This window comes from Babylonia areolata, chromosome 19 (genome assembly GCF_041734735.1).
Source record: "Babylonia areolata isolate BAREFJ2019XMU chromosome 19, ASM4173473v1, whole genome shotgun sequence".
Taxonomy (NCBI): domain Eukaryota; kingdom Metazoa; phylum Mollusca; class Gastropoda; order Neogastropoda; family Buccinidae; genus Babylonia; species Babylonia areolata.
Genome location: NC_134894.1, coordinates 41,881,256 through 41,904,181, shown reverse-complemented (window position 1 = coordinate 41,904,181; position 22,926 = coordinate 41,881,256). Strand labels below are relative to the sequence as shown.

The window sequence follows — 22,926 nt, the reverse complement described above, 5'->3', positions numbered from 1 at the left end:
TTTTGGACAGTGACACTTTTCACTTTCAAGACAGTCTGGAACTGTGATGACTGCATGGCACTGTTTTGGGAGGGAAAGGAGAGGAGTTGGAGGTAGGGATGGGAATCGGGAGTGGAAGGACTTAGATACCAAGATCTGGGACTTAGGATCTGAGTGGCTGTTGGTCAGTCCTGTGACACTGATTTCAGTGGGAAATGTTTTTTGTTGGAGGATTCATAGTCTGCTTTTGAATGGGGAGGGTGACAGAGGTGGAGGAGAGATCCATTAGCAGGTCATGTAGGAAACACCTGGGTATTAGTTGAAAGATTATAGGTTAATATCTGTTTGAAGGATCATAAACCTTGACAAAAAGAAAAGAGGATGCACAAGGCCATGGACTCTTGTAAATATTGTAGGTGTTGGTTGGTGGAGACTGCGTTGTGATATGTGCAGAATCCTCCCCGTGAATTTGAAAGATATTGAACCTTTTTCATAAGGCAAATGTTTTTCAGAGGGGTAGAAGGTCTGTGTGTGCTCTATGTATAGCTTATCACTGGAGTTCTCAGCATCGCGGTGTATGATAGCATGGACATATTAAGTTACCAAAGGCCTGTTTTATGTGTATATTGTGAATCCTGATCGTGTGACCAATGAACACATTAACCCATTGTCTGCTTAACCTTGGTGAAATGAGATCAGTGTGTCATGAATGTAAAGTGCAGTTACTACTTTTCTTGTCACTGAGGATTTTGCTGAACAAAAGTAATGCAGTCCCCAGAAGATGTAGTCTAAATGAAAACTAGTGACTGACATCCTGATGAGTAAGCACAGTTTAATTATAGTGAGATGGCAGCCTTCACTGATGAGCATAGTGATCAGCAGCAGTCAAGGGGTTAAGGGAGAAGGTGTAATTGGTGTCATCCTGATTTGCCTATTTCCTATTAACCTATCACTCAGTTGGTAATACCAGTTCTATTCCCAGTTCACCAACATACTGAGTTGCTCTCTCTCTCACTCTCTCTCTCTCTCTCTCTCTCTCTCTCTCTCTCCATCTCAGTGTATGCGCATGTGTGTGGGTGTATGTTGATTACTTGCTGCCCTGTTGTCTGTTATGACAGTGTGGACATTGGAATGGTACCAGAAAGGTAGAGAGAGAGAGATGCTTAATAGGTAATTCAGGAATGGTGGGCAGACGAAGCAGAACAAAGAGCAAAACTCTCAAGAGGCCATGGAGGGTGGTGGCACAATGAGAGATAAGGTGAAATGGGAATGGGCAAACCAGACCTGCTCCATGGTAGTGACCGCCTTGTGGTGTGTTGCAGAATCCTCCACATGACCTGGTGTACGCCAAAATGAAAGGCTTTGGCTACTGGCCGGCCAAGGTGATCAATGAAGTGGATGGGAAAATGGATGTCCGTTTCTTTGGGGGTTGGCATCAAAGGTAGGTCAGCAGTTCAGACAGCACAGAGTATTTTGTTGTGTCCTGTCTTGTCATGTATTCCGGTAAAAAGACATTGTTCAGTCACAGGTGCTGATTGGAAGAGGGAGAGTGGGGGATTTACATGTTTGATTTAAATGTCTGAAATGATGTTAGCTGGTCCATGTTGTAGATTAGACTGAATGCCAACCAGTAGTCAGACACAGAATGGACACAATAGACGTGGTGTTCTTTTCTCTGTGTGTGAGTGTGTGTGTGTGTGTGGTTCTTAGATTGGTGAAGTTAATATAGATAACCATTTTTTTGTTGTTTTTTTTGTTGTTGTTGTTTTTTGTTGTTGTTTTTTTGTCTGCTCAATCTGTTGTACAAATGTCTATACATCTTAATGTTACATCATACATATTGTATGTCTTTAAGTAATGATGGTGATCTTTAAAGCGGCGGCAAACGTCAGATCGTCTCAGAGAATAAGTGTTGCATGCATTTACTTTCCTGCAACATCCATCACAGATGGTAGGCATGAGGAACAGTTCAGGCGTGGTCTTCCATCAGACCTTCACTGGAGTCAGTGTGGTTAACAGTCTAATTTTTTAGGGTCACTTTTTTCTCTCTTTTTTTTTAATGAGGTGTAGTAAAACTGGATTGGATCAAACAAAATGTGTGTAGTGTGGTGGGAGTTTGCACTCCTCCAATAATGTCTTCATTTTGTTTTTATAATTTGTGAATAGGTTTTATTCAACTGGTATCTGTTGAACATGTTTGTGTTGTCGCTATAGTTGATTTCACTTGTGTGTGGGTATGTGTGTGTGTGTATGTGTTACTCTTTGTGTACTCTGTGTGTGTGTGTGTGTGTATGTGTGTGTGTGTGTGTGTACAGGGCAGTGATACCAGCAGAATACATTCGTCCAGTGACCACCAGTCTCAGCACACTTCCCATCAAACGCACAGTCGGTCAGTTCGCCTGATAACACCCTTCTGCTCTGATTCGTATCAGCTGTGCATAACACCCAACCATGCACATGCACATCACACAATTTGCACACTCAGCTTGATGCCTTTGTCTGTCTGTGTCTCTGTCTGCCTGTCCCTCTGTGTCTCTGTCTTGGTCTCTCTCTCTCTCTCTCTCTCTCTCTCTCTCTCTCACTTTCTCTCTTTCTCTCTCCCACCTCTGTTTTCTCTCTTGCTCTTTCTCTCTACACTCCCTCCCTCTCTGTCTTACACTCCTCTCTTTCCCTCCTCCCCTTCCCCCCACCCCCCTTTCTAGCCCCACCCCATCCCTCCCAGTGTTCAGCAAGTGCTAAATTACAGCTGTGTACAATGATTTTTATCTTGTATTAATAATAAGAAGAAGAATGATTATGATGATGACATACACTTGTTTGGTTTTAGTCCTTATTATCTAAGAGCTTGGGTGCTTTACCTGAAAAGGAAAGTTACAGATATAATGAACAAATCTTAACCTCTCTCTCTCTCTCTCTCCTCTCTGTCTCTATCTCTCTGTCTCTCACCTGGCCTCCTCTCTCTCATGCCTCATCCATGCAAAATGATAAGACAAGATGAAACAAGAATAAACTCAGCATGCGCATCCCTGAAAGCGCAGTAGGGCTGCCTTCATGGCAGGGTTAAAAACAGTTCACACACTTAAAAGCCCACTCATGTACATATGATTGAATGTTGGAGCTGCAGCCCACAAACGAAGAAGAATTGTCAGCCATTGTGTGAGTGGTATCTTTGTTGCTGCGTCCTGTGGCAGGGTTCACCAAGGCGTGCAAGGAGCTCAGCGTGCACCAGCAGTTGCTGGAGGAGCGTGAGCGGGAGTTCCAGGACCTGAGCGCCAAGGAGGGCTTTGAGGAGGAGGAGGAGGAGTTGGAGAGGAAGGAGGAGCAGCAGCAGGATGAGGATGTAGAGAAGGCCCCAAGGAAGTGGGGGGGCGAGGAGGAGGAGGTCGACACCCGGCAGGTCACCTCCACTAGTGTGGACACCAAGCGCAAGCGCAAGTCCTCCTCCGTCAAGGTGCATGTCTTATTGTTGGTCTGTCTGTCTCTCTCTCTCTCTCTCTCTCGCTCTCGCTCTTTCTCTTTCTCTCTTTCCTCTCTCTCTCCTCTCTCTCTCTCTTCCTGTCTCTGTCTGTCTGTCTGTCTGTCTCTCTCTCTCTCTCTCTCTCTCTCTCTCTCTCTCTCTCTCTCTCTCTCTCTCTGTGCATGCATTTGAAAAACATAATACAAGTATCAGTTTGCATATCATTACATACTGAAGAAGTGTGTGTGTGAATCGTCATACATATTATTGCTTACTTTCAGGAGCGTGTGCTTGCATGTGTTTTGAAATGTGTGTGTGTGTGTGCTAAATATATACAGTAATCATCATATAAAGCTGTTCTGGTACCCATGCCCATTATATCTGGAGCATAAATATGACGTACAAGTGTAGAGTACTCAACCATTAATTTTCATCTCATAATTCTAATGGACTCAATGAACCTCATACAGAAAATTGAAAGTGGAATGGGAAGCCCAGAGTGGCATAAGGCAATGCGCAACTTTCAGGTTAAAAAACTTACATGGTCATACTGCCCGGGACATGCGGGTGTTAAGGGAAATGAGCGAGCTGACAGACTTGCTGGTAACGCAACAACAACGAGCAGCCTGCATCTAGGAAAATCGAAAATCCTCAGAAAAGTAAAAGAATACCAAAAAGAACAGGTACAAGGCCATCACACCATCGATCACCTCAAAGAAATAAAGGAAGAGAGAGGGAGCGGCCGTAAGTCTAGCATGAAAGGTAGAGCACGATGCTTTGCAAATCAAGCGAATATCGGCATCATTTCCACACCAGCATTGCGCAGATTTTTTCAAAACGGAACAGAGTCGCCGTGAGCTTTTCCAAATACAGTAGACTGAGCAACACTGAGACGCCACGTTCTTGGCATTAGAGATCTTTTTCCACCTCTCTTGCGGCCAATCAGTGGCAGCCTCTGTGCGTGTGTGTATGTGTGTATTTGTATGTCTGTGTGTGTTTGTGTGCGTGTGTGCGTGCACGAGGGTGTAAGTGCACACATGTGTCAGGAGAGCTCTGTGCACATGTGTGTGTGCATGTGTGTGTGTGAAGAGGATGAGGTATGTGTGTGTGTGCATGTCTACACTGTGGAAGCAACGGAATATTGGAACGTGTGGGTGTGCATATATATATTTGTATGTATGTGTGTGGGGGTGGGGGATATAGGGCGTATGTGCGTGTGCTTGTACAAGTAAGTGTGCGTGTGTGTGTGTGTGGGGGGGGGGGGGGGGTCCTGTGGAAGCTGTGATATGTAGCCTAGAAATGAGTATGAAGGATGGGGTGGGGTGGGGGGAGGGGTGCAGGGTAATGTGTGTGTGTTGGTGCTCATGTACGTTTATGTGTATTTGATTGTGCTTTCATATCTGTGAAACTGCATGTTTGTTGCATATCTGTTATGCATGTGTGTGTGTGTGTGTGTGTGAATGTGTTTCTGCATGGTTTACATTTATTTGCTTATTTATCATCATTGTTTTTTTTTGGGGGGGGGTTTGTTTTGTTTGTGTGTGTGTGTGTGTGGATGTGTGTGTGTGCGCGCGCTTAGAGTTGACTTCATCAAGATTTTGCGCCTTATAAATATTATTATTAGAATAAATAAACAAATAAATGATAAATAGATAAACAAATTTAAAAGGTTAGAAAGTACTTGAAATTGAATTAAAATGATGGTGTGTTTTCAGTTCAAATTATCATGGATAGTGTAATTCTTGATGGTGTGTTTTGAATTTAAACTATTGCAGATAGTGTATTTCTTGATGTTGATCTTTTCAGTGATAATGCTGATGAATTACCTGTGTAAGACTGGGAATCAAAACTGTTGAGAGGAAGAGTGATTGTTAAGTGTGAAATATGGAAAAAGTCTAGGATGAAGCCATGTGGATCAGATAGCAGCAGCGTCGGATCCTTGATGCCAGTAGTTTACACCGCTGCAACCCACTGTATATGTGTGTGTGCAGGCGGCTCCTGCCGATGAGGCGTTCGTGGTGACTTCCAGTGAGGACAAGGTCACCCACCCCCCTGCCTCCAGCAGCAAGGTGGTGGTGAAAGCTCCAGTCACTGTGTCCACTCACTCACAGACAATGAAAACGGTCAGTGGTGACGCTGTTGTCATGTCAACATAAGCACGGGCCCTCAGCTCAGCACTCACACAAAGACCTTCAAAATCACCTGTTCATGTGCGCGCGCGTGCGTGCACACACACACACACACACACACATGCATACACACTCACACACACACACACATGCATACACACTCACACACACACATGCATACACTCTCACACACATACACACTCACACACACACACAAACACTCAGAATAATAAGTGTTTGCACACACAGACCCTTAAAACAGTGTTGGGACGTAGACCCTCAAAACTGTATTTCCCATACACATAGACCCTTTAAACAATTAGTATCCACAAGATTACACACACACACACACACACACACACACACACACACACACACACACAGGCCCCCACGCCTCACACACACACACACACACACACACTCAAAAGGCTCAGTACCTGCCCTCTGTGTATACACATACCTTGCCCCCTGCCCTAGATACTGTTATTATCTAAGGTGTGTTAGCTGAGCAACCTGAATACATAACAGACTCCCCTAGTGAGATAAACAGACCCTCAGGTCCATAGCTGTGGTACCTTCACTTTACCCACCTTGAAAACAACACTCATTCCTTCAGCTGTGAAACTGGTTATTGTGCAATGAATTAATCATAACACCCCCCCCACCCCCACCCCCACCCCCGCCCGCCCCTCCCCCATCAAAAAAAAAAAAAAAGATAAATAAATGAATAAATAAACTTTGTTTTTCCCTTATGAAACCAGCCTTAATCTTCTGTGCCATTGCCTTTACCTCCCACCCCCCACACACCCCCAAAAAAGACGGTAAATAAATGAATAAAACTTTGTTGGGTTTTTTTACCCCTTTATGAAACCGGCTTCAATCTTCTGTGCCATCTCCCCCCAAAAAAGTAAAATAAAAGCTCAATGAATGAATGAAATTTGGTTTTTCCCCTTTATGAAACCAACCTCATTCTTCTGTGCCATCCCCCTTAGTCCCCCCCCCAACCCCCCCTCCTAAAACAAAAACGAAACAAAAAAACATAAATAAATGAATAAATAGTTTTTCCCCCGTATGAAACCAGTCTCAATCTTTTGTGCCACCCCCCTTTAACCCCCACCCCCACCCCCACCCCCCCCCCACTCCCCCTGCCCCCCAAATAAAGAAAAAAAAATGCTAATGATAAGATAAATAAATGAATAAATAAACTTTGGTTTTCCCCCTTTATGAAACCAGCCCTCAATCTTCTGTGCAGAAAACGCACGTGGTGGGCACTCAGACGGTGAAGTCAGACACCCAGGAGGACAAGGACGATGACGACGACGATGAAGAGGAGGAGGTGCCCGTGAAGAAGATGCCCCGCCTATCCCCCCCTCACAGAACCAGCGAGGCAGAGGTGCAGGCCCGGCTCGACAAGGCAGCGGCCGACCTGACAGAGCACCTGAAGAAACAGCACGAGGAGGACAAGATCAAGTCCCTGAAGGAACTGACGGACAGGGTGAGTGGTATGTCAGATGATGGAGTGAGTGGTGTCAGGTACATGGAGTGAGTGGTGTCCAGCACATAGAGTGAGTGTTGTCAGAGGAATGGAGTGAGTGGTGGTGGCGTGAGTGTTGCCAGGCATGTGGAATGAGTGTTGCCAGGTACAGGGAATGAGTGGTGTCAGAGGTATGGAGTGAATGTTGTCAGAGGCAAAGTATTTACATACACACGTGTATGTAGCAGCTGAAGAAGGACTTTGAAGAAGACATGTCCATGCAGTAGAAAAGCAAAGTATACACACATGCATGTTGCAGCTGAAGAAAGACTTTGAGGGAGACATGTTCATGCAGTAGGAAAGCAGAGTATTTTCTTTTACACACGCATGTTGCAGCTGAAGAACGACTTTGTTGAAGACATTCTTGCAGTAGGAAAGCAAAGTATCTTTATACACACATGTGTGTTGTAGCTGAAGAAAGACTTTGAGGAATACATGTTCATGCAGTGGGAAAACAAAGTATCTTTATTCATACATGCGTTTTGCAGCTGAAGAAAGACTTTGAGGGAGACATGTTCATTCCAAAGGAAAGCAAAGTATTTACATACTTACACACATGCATGTTGCATCTGAAGAAAGATTTTGAGAAAGACATGTTCGTGCAGTAGGAAAGCAAAGTATTTACTTACATGCATGTGTGTTGTAGCTGAAGAGAGACATTGAGGAAGACATGTTCGTGGAGCAGGAAAGCATCATGGCCTGGCTTCGCTGACGAAGATCTAGGAAGGGCGTTGTCCACGTCTGATGCAGGCACGCTCATGGCTGACAAGGCCAATGCGGGAAAAGCAGAGTCGGCCGCAGCGGTTGCAAGGGAAAGTCTGGTCTGGGTTCGCGGCTGCAGCGTCGTGGTTCTTCCTCCTTCTGCGTTTGTCCTCAAGGCTGGCCCTGCGGTTGTTTTCGAAGGAGGAGACAGCTTGGTGGATGGTGCGTCGCCAGGTCTCTCGATCAGCGGCTACTGCGGACCACTGGCGATGGTCAATGTGACAGGCACCGAGAGCTTTCTTCAAGGAGTCTTTGTATCTCTTCTTGGGTGCTCCTCTGTCACGGTGGCCAGTGGACAGTTCGCCATACAGCGCGATCTTGGGCAGGCGGTGGTCTTCCATCCTGGACACGTGCCCTGCCCAACGTAGCTGGGTCTTTAGCAGCACTGCCTCGATGCTGATAGTCTTTGCCTGCTCCAGGACCTCGACATTTGTGATGTAGTCACTCCAGTGGATGCTGAGGATGGTGCGAAGGCAGCGCTGGTGAAAGCGATCAAGCAGTCGTATGTGGTGCCGGTAGGTGACCCAGGTTTCGGAGCCATACAACAGGGTGGGCAGTACAACAGCTCTATACACGCTGATCTTTGTGTCTTTCTTCAGGTGTTTGTTGTTCCACACTCTCTTGTACAGCCTGCCGAATGCGCTGTTTGCCTTTGCAAGTCTGTTGTCGATCTCCTTGTCGATCTTGGCGTCAGATGAGATGGTGCAGCCTAGGTAGCTGAACTGGTGGACCGACTTCAGCTCTGTCTCACCGATGTTGATGTGAGGAGCATGGAATTCTTCCCGTGGGGCAGGCTGGTGGAGAACTTCCGTCTTTTTCAGACTGACTTCTAGGCCGAAGAGCTGCGCAGCCTCTGCGAAGCAGGACGTTATACGCTGCAGGGCCGCTTCTGTATGGGCGACGAGGGCAGCATCGTCGGCAAACAGAAGCTCTCTGATGAGTTGCTCCACTGTCTTGGTGTGGGCCTGTAGCCGCCTCAGGTTGAATAGGCTGCCATCAGTGCGGTATCTGATGAAGATACCGTCGTCGTCGCCAAGATCTTCAGTGGCCTGTTGGAGCATCATGCTGAAGAAGATCGTGAAGAGGGTCGGCGCGAGGACACAACCTTGTTTCACTCCATTTCCAATTGGGAAGGGCTCCGAAAGGTTGTTGCTGTGTCTGACCTGTCCACGCTGTTCCTCATGTAGTTGGATGACCATGCTGAGGAATTTTGGGGGGCATCCTAGACGTTTCATGATCTCCCACAGACCTTTTCTGCTCACGGTGTCGAAAGCTTTCGTGAGATCGACGAATGTCGCATACAGTCCTTCTGTTCCCGACATTTTTCTTGTAGCTGTCTGAGAACGAAGACCATGTCAGTGGTGCCTCTGTTGGCTCTAAAGCCACACTGACTCTCTGGGAGATGTTCTTCGGCGATAGTAGGCACCAGCCGATTTAGGAGGACTCTGGCGAGGATCTTTCCTGCGATGGAGAGCAGAGTTATCCCCCTGTAGTTGGAGCAGTCCGACTTTTCTCCCTTGTTTTTATATAGGGTGATGATGACTGCGTCACGGAGGTCCTGTGGTAGTTTGCCTTGCTCCCAGCAGCAGACAAAGAGGTTGTGGAGTTTGGAGTGTAGTGCTGGGCCTCCATTCTTCCACGCCTCCGGCGGAATTCCGTCAACCCCTGCTGCCTTGCCACATTTCAGCTGTTCAATGGCCTTGACAGTCTCTTCTAGGGTTGGTAGCTCGTCCAGTTGTAATTTCACTGACTGTTGTGGGATGCGGAGAATTGCCGAGTCTTGAACCGTGCGGTTGGCGCTGAAGAGGGCCTGGAAGTGTTCCGACCACCTGTTCAGAATCGACATCTTGTCTGTGAAGAGCGCCTGGCCGTCTGCGCTGCGCAAAGGACTCTGGACCTGGTATGAGGGACCGTACACCGCCTTCAAGGCTTCGTATAAGCCCCTGTAGTCACCAGTGTCTGCACAAAGCTGAGCCCTCTCTGCCAGGTTGGTCCACCACCCATTTTGAATCTCACGAAGCTTGCGCTGGAGGTTGCTGCATATGAGCCGGAAGGTTGCTTTCTTCACCGGACAAGACGGTTGTGCAAGGTGAGCCTGGTGGGCTGATCTCTTCTTCGCCAGCAATTCTTGGATCTCCTGGTTGTTTTCGTCAAACCAGTCCTTGTTCTTTTTCGACGAGAACCCTAGGACTTCTTCAGAGGACTGCAGGATGGCTGATTTCAGCTGTGCCCATAGTGCTTCTGGAGAGGGGTCTGTGGGGCAACTGGGGTCTTCAAGTTTGTCCTGAAGCTTCGCCTGGAATTCAGCTTTCACTTCAGCTGACTGAAAGTTGCCGACCTGGAATTTCTTCTTAGGAGCTCCTCCTTTCTTTGGTTTGGGCTTGAAGTGGAGCCTGAGCTTGCTGCGTACGAGGCGGTGGTCAGTATGACACTCCGCGCTGGGCATCACTCGGGTGTGTAGGACGTCTCATACGTCTCTCTGGCGCATCAGGATGTAATCAATGAGGTGCCAATGTTTGGACCGAGGATGCATCCACGTTGTCTTCAGGCTGTCCTTCTGCTCGAAAATGGTGTTGGTGATGGTAAACTGCTGCTCTGCACAGAACTCGAGAAGAAGGCGCCCATTGTCGTTGCAATTACCAACGCCATGCTTGCCAAGGACTCCTTTCCAGGCTTCTGAATCTTGGCCAACTCTGGCATTGAAGTCGCCAAGGATGATGACCTTGTCGTCAGCAGGGGTGTTCTGAACGAGGTTGCGCAGATCAGTGTAAAACTTGACCTTTTCTGTGGGGTCCGCTTGGAGGGTTGGAGCGTACACGCTGAACAGAGTGGCATGCTGTTTGTTCCGTAGTGGGAGGCGCATGGACATAATTCGGTCTGAGTGTCCTGTTGGCAGGTTTTCAAGCTTGGAAGCAATGGTGCTCCTGACCATAAAGCCTACGCCATAAAGGCGTCTCTCGGTCTCTGGCTTGCCTGACCAGTAGAGGGTGTACCCAGCGCCGTGTTCCTGGAGGCTGCCTTCCCCTGCAAAGCGGACTTCGCTGACGGCAGCAATGTCAATGTTCAGTCTCTGAAGTTCGTGTGCGACTAGAGCGGAACGCCTTTCTGGGTGGTTGCTGTCTGCAGAGTCACGCATGGTTCGGATGTTCCAGCATGCTACCTTTAGTCCTTTTGCACCTAATTGTGAGGCAGGTGCCGGCCTTTTCTTCTCTATTGTTGTTCGACCGCGTTTGGAGATGCCCGTTGACCGCGGTTAGCCAACTGGGGGGTATGGAGATGAGCATTTGTTTGGACCACCTTTTCTAGGCCCCTCTCCGTGTGGAGCAAGCAGTGCTGTCCCTAGAAAAGGCTGCTTGGTCGTTCAGGGTGCTGCCGAGTGATGCTGTCACCTCCGGGTCAACAATCAGGCGACCAATATCCTGAACCGCCTGCATGCAGGATTGGAACTGCGGCTTCCAGTGACATCTTCCACCTGCCGTTTTCGCCCCTTTCCCATCGCTACAGGACTTGGAATAGTTGGTGGCGCGGACGTGGACATGTCCTTCAAGCCTGCGCAATGGAATTTTTAGGTGGAGTGCAGTGTGCGCAGTACTGGCCCCACCCTTTACACCCGTGGTTCATCTGCCATAGCCTAGCAAGCTGGGACGGTGACAGTGAGGTCCTCAGGTCGTAGGTTTTATATCAGACTGTCCTTGTCCTAGCCTCTGGCTCAAAAACCTTCCTCAGAGGCACGGGGGCGCGGCTACTGAAAGTCGGGACATGGCCATTGACCCAGGGTCAATGCATGTCGAGACTGTCCTGCATTCCTTAGCACTTCATGGGTTTTACTTCAGACTTTTCCTTGTCTTAGATGGACTGCCTTCCCAGGCTATCGAGCTCCATCTGCCCACATGTGACAGGTAGCACAGGGTTACATGGTACCTGTGGCAGGTAAGCAATGTATTTACATACATACACACATGCATGCTGCAGCTGAAGAAAGACTTTGAGGAAGACATATTCTTGCAGTGGGAAAGCAAAGTATTTTTTTTACACGCATTTGTGTTGCAGCTGAAGAAAAACTTTTGAGGAAGACCTGTTCATGCAGTGAGAAAGCAAAGTATCTTTATACACATAGGAAAGCAGGGTATCTTTATACACACATGTGTGTTGCAGCTGAAGAAAAACATTTGAGGAAAACATGTTTTTTCAGTGAGAAAGCAAAGTATCTTTATACACATAAGAAAGCAGGGTACCTTTATGCACACATGCGTGTTGCAGCTGAAGAAGGACTTTGAGGAAGACCTGTTCATGCAGTAGGAAAGCAGAGTATTTTCATGCAGACATGCTTGTTGCAGCTGAAGAAGGACTTTGAGGAAGACAAGCAGGCGGCGGTGGCACGGGCCATGACCAACGTGTCCCGGGAGATCGAGAAGGCCCGCAAGGCAGCGGAGGAGAAGTTCAAGGAGCAGTACATGGAGGAAATGAAGAAGCTTGCCACCAAGCACAAAGAGGCCATCTCCCAGACCAAGAAAAAACAATGGGTGAGTGTGCCTGTCTGGTGTGTGTGTGTATGCGTGTATGTGTGTGGTGAGGGTTCATCCAGCTCTGCTCATCATTTCTTTTGTCTCCTCTCTCAGAAGGCCGGATGTGAGTTTCTGATTTTTTTTTTTTTTTTTTTTTTTTTTTTTTCGGGGAGGGGGTTTGTTGTTAGTAGTGGTGTCTTTTTTGTGTGTTTTTTTGTTTGTTTGTTTGTTATTATTTAAACTTTTAAACTAGACTGACCCTTGTTCCTGAAAACAATATGCCATAATTTTGATTTTTTTACGTAATTTTAGATAGAAAATTTCCTTTGTGCGTCATGTTTTATTTACTTCTTACTCTCTCCACTCTGATCACCACAGAAAAAGAAGAAGAAAACAAACAAACAACAACAACAGAAACCCAAGAACTGTGGAGATCTGGGTATTTTTTTATGATGGTTGTGTTGGTCTCTCTGTGGATACCATTGCCACAGATAGATAAAGTAAGTTTGACTTTTGATTCTGAGTTCAGAAATGAAGAAGATGGTTTGATACCATCAAGAAATACACTTAAATTTGACTTTTGATTTTAAGTTAGAAAATGAGAACGATGGTGTGATACCATCAGAATATACACTTAACTTCAGCTTTTCGTTCTGACGTAGGAAATTTCTTTCTGGCAAGACTTTAGTCTGTAGTGACGGCATATTTGGAGTGGTTCAGATGGTGGCTGTGCTGGTTTTTCAGTGTTACAACTGCGAGGAGGAAGCGATGTACCACTGCTGCTGGAACACGTCGTACTGCAGCGTGCGCTGTCAGCAGGAGCACTGGCACAAAGAGCACAAGCGGGTGTGTCGCCGTAAGCGCTAATCCCACGCCCGCCCACCCACTTGCCCCCTTCTCCCCCCCCTTTTTTTTTTAATTTTTATTTTTTTTATCCCTTGTTGCCATTGCCTTTATTCATCTACATGGGCGGTCTGCCTGGACTCGGTCTGTGTTCTTCATGGCCATCACTGTCCTGCCACAATCTTCATCATCGCCTTTCCTTGTCATCTGTGTTCATTTTGTCCCTCATCGTCATGGCTGTGACACGGTCGACATTGTCGTCATGGCTGTGACTTGGTCATCATCATCGTCGTCATGGCTGTGACATGGTCATCATCATGGCTGTGACATGGTCATCATCACTGTCGCCATGGCTGTGACATGGTCATCATCATCGTCATCATGGCTGTGACATGGTCATCATCATCATCATCATGGCTGTGACATTGTCATTTTCATCGTCATGGCTGTGACATGGTCATTGTCATCGTCGTCATGGCTATGACATGGTCATTGTCATCATCATCATGGCTATGACATGGTCATTGTCATCATCATCACGGCTGTGACATGGTCATCGTCATCGTCATTGTCATGGATGTGACTTGGTCATCATCGTCGTCATGGCTGTGACATGGTCATCGTCGTCATCATACAGACACAATCATGCCTGTGGTCCTTGGTCTGGGCTGTCCCTGTCTTCAGCTTTCATGGCCATCACAGGAGGACAGACTGGTGGATGACAAGATCTGTGTACATATTACTGGTGGTTTAAGGATAATCAGCAGGTACAAATCAAGCTTTTTCATGATGTCTCATGAATGATTTATATTTGTGTGTCTTTGTTTTTGTTGTTTTGTTTGTTTAAATCTGTTCTTTGTGAGGGTTTTAATTAGGGAAGTTGATTGATTGGCAGACAGTTGACAGCATGGATGGACTTGTGTGGAAGAGAGCTGCTGTGTGACTGGTCAGTCTGCTGGTGTGTGACAGTGTCTGTGTGGACAACTCTTTTCTCTCTCTCTCTCTCTCTCTCTCTTTATTGTTCAGCCTGATCCCATCCATTCTATTTTTGGGGGTTTGTTTTTTGTTGTTTTTTTATTGCCCAATCATCTGCACCGTTTCAGTGGCATTACTCCCACACCTCATTCCAAGTCCCCAACTCCAGGGTTCGTCTGCCGCTGTCCCAGCATCGGCAGTCCACAGGGAAGCATTGATGTTGGTTTGCCTGGAGGCTACTCACCAGGGAGACCCCGCACTGCTGCTGAGTCACTTCAGTGGTGTAAAGTAGTGCCTGTTCTGATTTAAGTAATCAGGACACTTTCTACTAAGCTCCCTACTGACAAGAATGTTCACGTAGTTGCGGAGTCAGACTGAGTGAGCATCCTCCCAGCAAGGAGACCGCCATCTTGTTTCTCCAACAACAATCCCCCTTTAAGCTACTGACACTGAAGACCTTGAAAGGGCTGACCTCAAGTTCAAAAGTGCAGGGGGATCAGAACTGAGGTCATTCAGGGCTTGAAAGGCCACAGCATTTGAGACGGGTTTTTTTTTGTTTTTTGTTGGTGGTGATCTTTTTGGGGGACGGAGGTGAGGGGTGTGTGGGGGGTGTTGTTCTTTTTGTTTGTTTTTTTGTTTTAATGATGAAGGAGAAGAAGAAGGACAATGTTGCTATGGAGGTCCATTTTAGGTTTGGGACTGTGTGACAAGGCTGTACTCAACACTTCCTTTCCGAATGTTATCCCGGCGACATCCAAGCCTGAGAGATACACTTGCAGTTTTGGTCAGGAAATTTGAACAGTACACCTAAAGACGTATCTGTGAAGTGGGTGGTACACGACTTTGTGATCCCAGTCTTTCCAGTTAAGCCCTTAGCACACTTAACTCAGGGTAGGAGCAGGCAGTGGGCTGAAAAAACCCCACCTCTGCTGGGAATCGAAGCTGTGTCCTCCCAGTCGTCAGTCAGTGACATTAACCACTTCGCCACAGCAGCTGGTTCACGTTTTCTGTTTTCTAACTGTCTTCTGATCGAACTGGATGTGTTGAAACCGCATCTAGACTGTTTTATTTGTGGCTTTGAATACAAGATATTGTGTTTGATTTCTTTTTTTTTTCCTTTGTTTTAATGTGTACCACTCTCACAGTATGGATGCAAATTGTATGACTAATTCTTCAGCTTTTGTGTAAACTTGGTTTTCTTATCCTACCATGTTTGTTTTTTGTTTTGTTTTTTTGTTTTATAAGTGTACCATGGTGTTGTGCCTGTGCTGATGTGTTGATGTCAGGATTGAGAGGTGTTTCTGTCCTGACCCCTTGTGGTGATGAAAAACAGGGCAACAGTGACACCCCCAGGTTCTTTCTTCACTCACGCACATTTCAGGATTTTCTTTTCTTTGGGGGGAATCATTGGTATAAAAAATCTGTCAATGCATGTAGCTCATTAATCAGAGATTGTTAATGTGTGATTGTTTGGTGGGGTTTTGGGGTGTGTTTTTGTTTGTTTGTTTGTTTGTTTTGTTTTGTTTTGTTTTTTTGTTGTTGTTTTTCTTAGTTTTAAAGTTACTGTTGTAGATTTTGTTATTTATGTGTGTCATCATTGTTTTAAGGTTACCATTGTAGAAGTTATTTATAAGTCTCATCGCAGCTGTGGTCTTTTTTGTTATTACTGTTATAATCATGATTATATTTGTAATCAAATGTAAATGCTGAATGCAGTCCAGTTTTTCTTTCTCATGTACTCAATCATGTGTCAAAAGCAAGAAAAAAAATCTGCACATAAATGATTGATATGATCAAATGAATATAGAGATGAATGGTAAATATGTCACAAGCCTCCTGCATGTCATAAAATCCAAACAGTGGGAGCTATATTACTAAGGGCACATCCATCAGCAGACATCTCTCATAATTCTTTCACTGACATGGTTAAAATCTACATGTGTGGATTTTGGATCTCATTTGCTGTTTGCTTTACAACTTTGGTGTAATCTCTCCAGTCTCTCTCCATTGGATATTTTGATTATCTATATGTCTCTTCATGGGAAGGGTGTGGGATTTGGTCAGTATGCCAGTTGTTGATGCAAGACAATGTGTATTTTCCACAGCCCAGTGTGTGGGCATTGCACTGGAATGTTAACATGCTTGATGGCCCATTGAAGGCCTGTCAAGGCAGTCACTTGATGTGACTTTGTTGAGTGCTAAGGTCAAGTGTCCGAGTTCAGCAAAGTTAGTGGAGATCACCATTTCATATCTGAACAATAGCAAACGTTTGTTGTAGATGTTGTTTCTACATGTTGTTTCAGTTTGTTTTATATGGGACTGACGTCACAGAGGGGGAAAGAACTCAGTACTCAAAATCAACTGCACCGTTTTAGTGGCATTACTTCCACTCCGCTTATTCCAAGTCCCGCCAATTCAGCCACACCCATGTTCATCTGTCCACAGGGAACTGTCGATGTTAAGTCGCTAGGAGGCCATACACCAGAGGAGACCTAGCACCACTGAGTCACTTCAGTGGTGTTCAGTAGTGCCTTTTCTGATTTAATGTACTTAGGACACCACATACTAAGCCAGGACACCACTTACTAAAAGCCCCCTACTAATGACAAAAATAGCTTAGTTGTGGAGCCGGAGTGAGTGAGCGTCTCCCCCATAGTGGAGAACGCCATCACGTCCCTCTAACCACAGCCCCCCTGACACCCCTATCACAGAAGAGGAGGGGGATCAAAACTGAGGTCACCATGAGAGCAGGGCATGAAAGGCCAGAGTTTGAGCCCTTTTTTTTTTCATTTATTGATGTAAGAGGACAGAACTCAAAACTTTGTTTCCCGAGAGAGAGAGGGGGAGGAGGGGGGTGTGGAAGAACGGAAGCTGGGGGGCATGCTGGTTTTTCTGACCTGTCAGTGGCTTGTAGGATATCATGAGTTATTAATTGGCTGCCACTGACATCCCTTATCTAATGACCCGGTCAAATTCAATTACAGAGAGAGAGATGCTAGCGATCAGAGTTTATTGCTATCTGCTAGCAGTCCACAGCTCACTTGTGTGTCAGTATATCAGTGTGTTGATGGTGTGCTGGATGTGAGATGAAGACAGGATGCATGGCAGCATGTTAGTGAGATGAAATACAATAGCAGGAATCGGTATGTTTTATCATATGCAGCATCAAATCTGTTTTCCATTTGCTTTTAATTTCAGTCTTTTTTGTTGCTCTAGATATATATATGTATTTTTTTTAAAGAAATAATGTTTGTTTTTATATTGTAAATCTGAATGCAGTCATTATCTTCTGTTAATCGCTGTATTGAAAAAATAAAATGCATGGAGACATTTGCGTATGTTTGTGTGTTGATCTTGTGTTAACACTATCAATGGACAGTTTGACTAGCCATTTAGAAGGATGAATATTTGTGCATCAGATCAACAGAAGCAAACAATCACACACACACACACACACACACACACACACACACTCATGTACACACATGCAGATACAATTATGTATGTGTGTACTTGAATGAATATTATCATCACTTACAGCACAGCTTTTGCTTTTACACTTTAATAAATTTGACTGTGGCTTTATACACTTCACATTTTATATGAGTCAATACAGCCACTCTTGGTCCCATATACAGACATAATTGGCATCAAAATCAACCTGTGAAGATGTCTAGACATGAGATTTTTCAAAGGAATTTGAAGAGGTAGTAAAGAAATAGAAACCTGTTCCATTTCTCGAGCTTGTGCACTTGGAGATCCTGCACAAAATCCAGTGACTTCTCTTTGTCTTTTTAAACTTTGTGTTAGCTACTTTGATAAATAAGATTCAGTCCTCTACCATTCAGTTTGCACATAACATTTACAGTTCATGATCTTGAGCTCATCCTGAGTATAAAAGTATATAAGCATATATATGTATTGTTCTTAGAAAGTTATGGAGTCAACCACATTTTTGTTTGTGCATAGGTTCTTTCCAATTCTGTATCGACCTTTCTAACCAGAATTTCTCCTGGATGGTTTTATTAGCTGTAGTTAACCGTAGCCTGTGTTTGAACAGAATAGACATTTGTACTGTCATGTTTAGTTAAATACCATTTTACCACACATTCCTGCGTGCTGTGTGTGCACAGAAAGTCTCTCAAAATGTGTGTATCTTGATTTATACATACCTGAGATTGTCATAGCCTGACCAGCACATTTGGTCAATACACAGGTCAGGCATCAGCTCTTTTTATTTCTTTTTGTTTTTTCAAGTAGATGTAGTGTAGCACATATGAATCAGTCTCCATGCTTTTGACACCTCCTTGAAACTGAAACCTTGACACATCTTTTTGTTATGGTACTGAAGGGTAGTTGCTCTCCTGAAAGAGAGAAGCCGGCAACTCACTGGACAGACTTAGGGGCAAAGCGAGTGTGCCACACATCAGTCTCTGCACTCACTGTCCCGGATTGTAAACCTGGTGAACTGATCTCTTGTACCTGTGTGACTTCAGGAATGATATCAGTATCAGTATCAGCAACTCAAGGAGGCGTCACTGCGTTACGGACAAATCCATATACACTACACCACATCTTCAGGAATGATAAACAGATCACAGTGGGACGAGGAACTGCAGAGTATGCAGTTCAATCGCTGACAGCAAACTATGGGCACACTTGTCATTTGGCAAGATAACACATTCGTTGAGCAATAAGAAGGGACCAGCATGGGCAGTGCAGATCATATGTGACAAGGCCAAGCCTATGAGCATTGAATTAAATTTCCTAACAACACAAATTTGTTCCATCCAGTACTAACAAACATGATTCACACATGGCAACAATTAACAGTTCAAGCTTTCAGTATGAAATGTTTCTTCAAAGCCTTTTTATATCCCAAGTTGTTATATTTGTGTAATGTTGGACATTGATGACAGAATGTTAAACATGGATATGGAATGTTAAACAGTCCAGTTGGTCATTTAATATACATTTCTTGTTAATGTTTTTGCCTTGTTATTCTGTAATTATTTTATGCAGGTGTGCATCTGATTTTTTTTTTTAATTGTGAAATATCATTATGAGGTGAAGCTGCCACAAAGTAAAAGAGTCAGGCCTGGTTATTCCATGCCATATTGATGCAGAAAAAACAGAAAATATACTGTTTTTCCTCCACATTATGTGTGGACACATCATGAAATACTGTGGGTTAGTTCCCTTCGCTTGTGGTTCATGCATAAGTGGGAATGTGAAAACCGTATTAATGAGATGATTTTTAATGAGATGCTAGAGCAATGCTCGGCACATGGTTCAGTGAGTTAATAACTGAACAGTATCATGTGAGACAAAGTAACAACCATTAATCAGCAATGTCCGAGAATCATCTGCAGCATCCCATGTCTTCCAACACGATATAACTTTGTGGCCAGTTTGCCAGTAAAAAGATAAAATATCAGTGGCCTGGCAAACAACCTTGTTTAACTCCCCTGGAACATGCATACTTTCTACGTACATGTGGAGCGTACAATGTTGGGTATTCTTTCTTCACAAGTAGTTCCCATCAGCCAAGAGAAGATATAAAAGAATTTTCTCATTGAAGCAGTTTGTTAGATACAAAGGTTTTGCCTTGTATCTGATAAAAACAAGCTCTTGGTAAATAAAATGGAGCAATAAAAAGCCCAGATCAATGAACAAAAAATTTGGTTAATGTGGTTTTGTTTTGCGCTCTGCAGATGGCTTACAAATCTGAATGTTGTACAGGTGTGTGAATGTCGACATGGTTTATGTTTCCCCCTCTCCTCTGAGTGACACACTGCTGTTGTGTTTGTCAAACACACTTGTTTGGTTCTTCTGTTGTTCTAGCAGTCCCTTTTCGGCTGTGTGGAGAATTAGTGTACTTTGTTGCTATGCAAACCAACTAAGTCTCCAGGTTATTGTGTTATTTTTTATCTGTTGGAGCTTCGGCAGATTCTTTGTACTGACCTCTATGTACATGCACTGATACACACAAAAACAAATGCTTGCATACACACACATGTGCACATGTATGTGAGCACACAGCAAAATTGATACGTTTTGAGTGATGGTATAATAAATGTTTTTAAACTGGAATCTATCAATCAATCAATCTAGGTTCAGTATTTAAATCAGATTAAGATAGATTCATGCATTATTGAGCAGAATAAAGCTGAACGCTTTTGCGGCTAAGTTCAGCAAAGATGTGAAATGTGGAGAACTTATCTCTAGCAAGTACTAGTTTATACATCGAAGTTTGAAATCATTTTTACCAAACTTTTTGGAAAGTTTGAATGGGGTTTTTTGACAAATTCAAGATTTTATCTGCTTTTGCAGGTTTCATTTGCAGTCCAATAGGATATTTGTCATAGATGTTTGATGTTAGCTTCTCCTACCATTTTGCTAGTGGTTTTTTTGTTTTTTTTCTTTTCTTTTCTTTTTCTTTTTTTCCAAAGTTCACTCTCACACACACACACACACACACACACACAGAAGTAAACCATTCAGCAGAGTAACATGGAATTGTACCAGAAGGATGTTCATACCAACTTCTCTTGTTTTAAGCATTTAACAATTTCCCCAGTACATTCAGAAACATTTTTGTATGGTCTTGGCACAGCCAGCAGCTAATTGTTAGGAGCTTTTGCATTGTGAACACCAGTGCTTATAAAATGGCCTGTTCCTTGAAGAGTGGTTGAATATATGTTGTTTTCATTAGTGTATGGTGTGGTGTCATGAGGTGAGAGCCATGATACAGCCTTCATGATGGCTAGGATTCAAGCAATATGTTCTATGATGTAACCTCTCACACAATGGGCCCAATAGCCAAATGGTTATACCATTGCAGTTTCAGTCTGAGGGTCTAGGGTTCAATCATGGTACCGGCGCCTGGTTGGCCAAGGGAAGAGATTTGCCCATTCTCCCACATTGATATGTGAAGACTGCTTGTGCCTTATTCCCCTTTGTGTGTATGCACCAGCAAAAGATCAAATACGCACATTAAAAATCCTATAATCCATGTCAGCGTTCATGGGTCATGGAAATATGAGCATACCCAGAAAGCACATTTTCAGAAACGCAGTATATTTACCTGTATGGTGATGTAAAAACAGTCATACATGTAAAAGGCCTCCACTAGATATGAGTGAATGTGGGAGTTGCTGTCCATGAACGCAGCAAGAAAGAAATCTTACATGTCCGGTGACTGTTCATCATGTGGTGGTGTTCTGGCAATTTGGAAAGGAAGGAAAACAGTAAGTTTTCACAGTAAGTCTGTAGTCTATGATTTGTGGAGGTGATAAAATGTCTCTTTTACTTTTAAATAGATGTCTGTGACTTGATAGTCCAGCTTTAGATAATTTTTGTTGTTGTTTTGCACCATTGACGTTTTGTGGTTTTTGTTGTTGGTAGTTTCATTTTGTGTGCATGCCATTTGGTAAATTTGTTTTTCGTCATATTCTGCATTTTTTAATAACATATGGTCACTTGTTTATTTTTGTGTTTACACTTCATTATCATCAAGTTAAGAATACTGTTGTTTTAATTTGGTTTTTTAGTTATTTTAGCTTCTTTGCCACCAGCTTTGGAATACTTTTTTTTTTAATTGTTTTTAGTTATATTTCTGTCTGTGATAGTGACATTCTTTTTTGACAGCTGTAGATAATGTCAGTGCTCATGTCAGATAGGATTAAAATGACATGCTAGTAGTGCCATTGCTCGATTGTGATTTCCCACTGATAGCACTGGGTGAGTTACTTTGATTGATTGATGTGGATACTTGTACAACGCCTATCCTCAGTAAGAGACCAGGCTGCATACCTTGGTGGAGCCAACTGATCCTTTGTTTCCTGTCAGGTTTTAGTCTCTCACACACACACACACACACACACACACACACATACATGTATATATTACATTGGATTGTACTATAAAATTTTCCGAGGGCAACTCTCTTCTTGCCATATGTTCTTTATTGTGTGCTAAGTGCATGCTGCACACTAGACCTTGGTTTATCACCTCTTCCAAATGACTAGCGTCCAGACCACCACTCATGTCCTTGTGAAGGGGGAGACAATTCTGGCAAATGTGGGATTCGATCCCGTACGCTTAGATTCTGTCGCTTTTTTGGTGCATGCATCACCATTAGGCCACTGCTACACATTAGAAAACTGCAGTCTGTTCATGCTGTCTTTCAGAAGAAGAGGAAACGGGGAGTAATTGCAGCACCAGTCATTTTTCAGACGTGTAAGTAACTTGAGTGTTGTCGTTACAAAGAGTAAGCAGCCATCTGTTTTGTAGCAGGTCAACTTTTCATGAATTCACCTGAGATCAGGAGTGATGAAATTTAAGATAGATTGTTTTCCAAATAAATTTAATATTTTGTTGTTGTTGTTTTAAGCTGTGACAAGTATTCATGAATTATTGGCTCAGTTCTCTCTTCCAGCATGGAAAGCACCATTATGTTTTGTTGTTGTTTTTTAATTCTACTATGTGATAGGTCAAGCACATCCATTGTTTTGGTTAAAAGAAAATAATTCAGTCCTCCAGAAGATGCACACAGTTTGCAAGGACTCACAAGCATGGTGTGCTATCCTTAGAAAGGTGATTCTGTCATGTGTAGATGAAAGATTGGTAGAATGGATTTTTTTTCCATTGTGAGTTGTCTTATCTTGCCTCGCCTTCATCTTGATGGAGGTTGACAGTGCAATTCATCTTGTCAAACAAACAAGATGAGCCTTGATTAAG

General features: G+C 44.1%; 1 protein-coding gene across 2 annotated transcripts in view; it reads left to right on the top strand.

Moving 5' to 3' along the window:
• The window catches only part of LOC143293729 (zinc finger MYND domain-containing protein 11-like), a 47,661-nt gene extending 26,445 nt beyond the window's left edge, over positions 1 to 21,216 (top strand). The window contains exons 8-14 of one of the 2 annotated variants that reach the window (XM_076604932.1): positions 1,302 to 1,420; positions 2,295 to 2,368; positions 3,171 to 3,430; positions 5,428 to 5,559; positions 6,818 to 7,060; positions 12,199 to 12,384; positions 13,111 to 21,216. In XM_076604932.1, coding sequence (XP_076461047.1) covers positions 1,302 to 1,420; positions 2,295 to 2,368; positions 3,171 to 3,430; positions 5,428 to 5,559; positions 6,818 to 7,060; positions 12,199 to 12,384; positions 13,111 to 13,233 — 1,137 coding nt within the window. In that variant the 3' untranslated portion in view covers positions 13,234 to 21,216. Of the gene's footprint in view, positions 1 to 1,301; positions 1,421 to 2,294; positions 2,369 to 3,170; positions 3,431 to 5,427; positions 5,560 to 6,817; positions 7,061 to 12,121; positions 12,385 to 13,110 lie in introns of those variants that run through there. The other variant, XM_076604933.1, reaches the window with a different exon arrangement.
• The last annotated feature ends 1,710 nt before the right edge of the window (positions 21,217 to 22,926 follow it).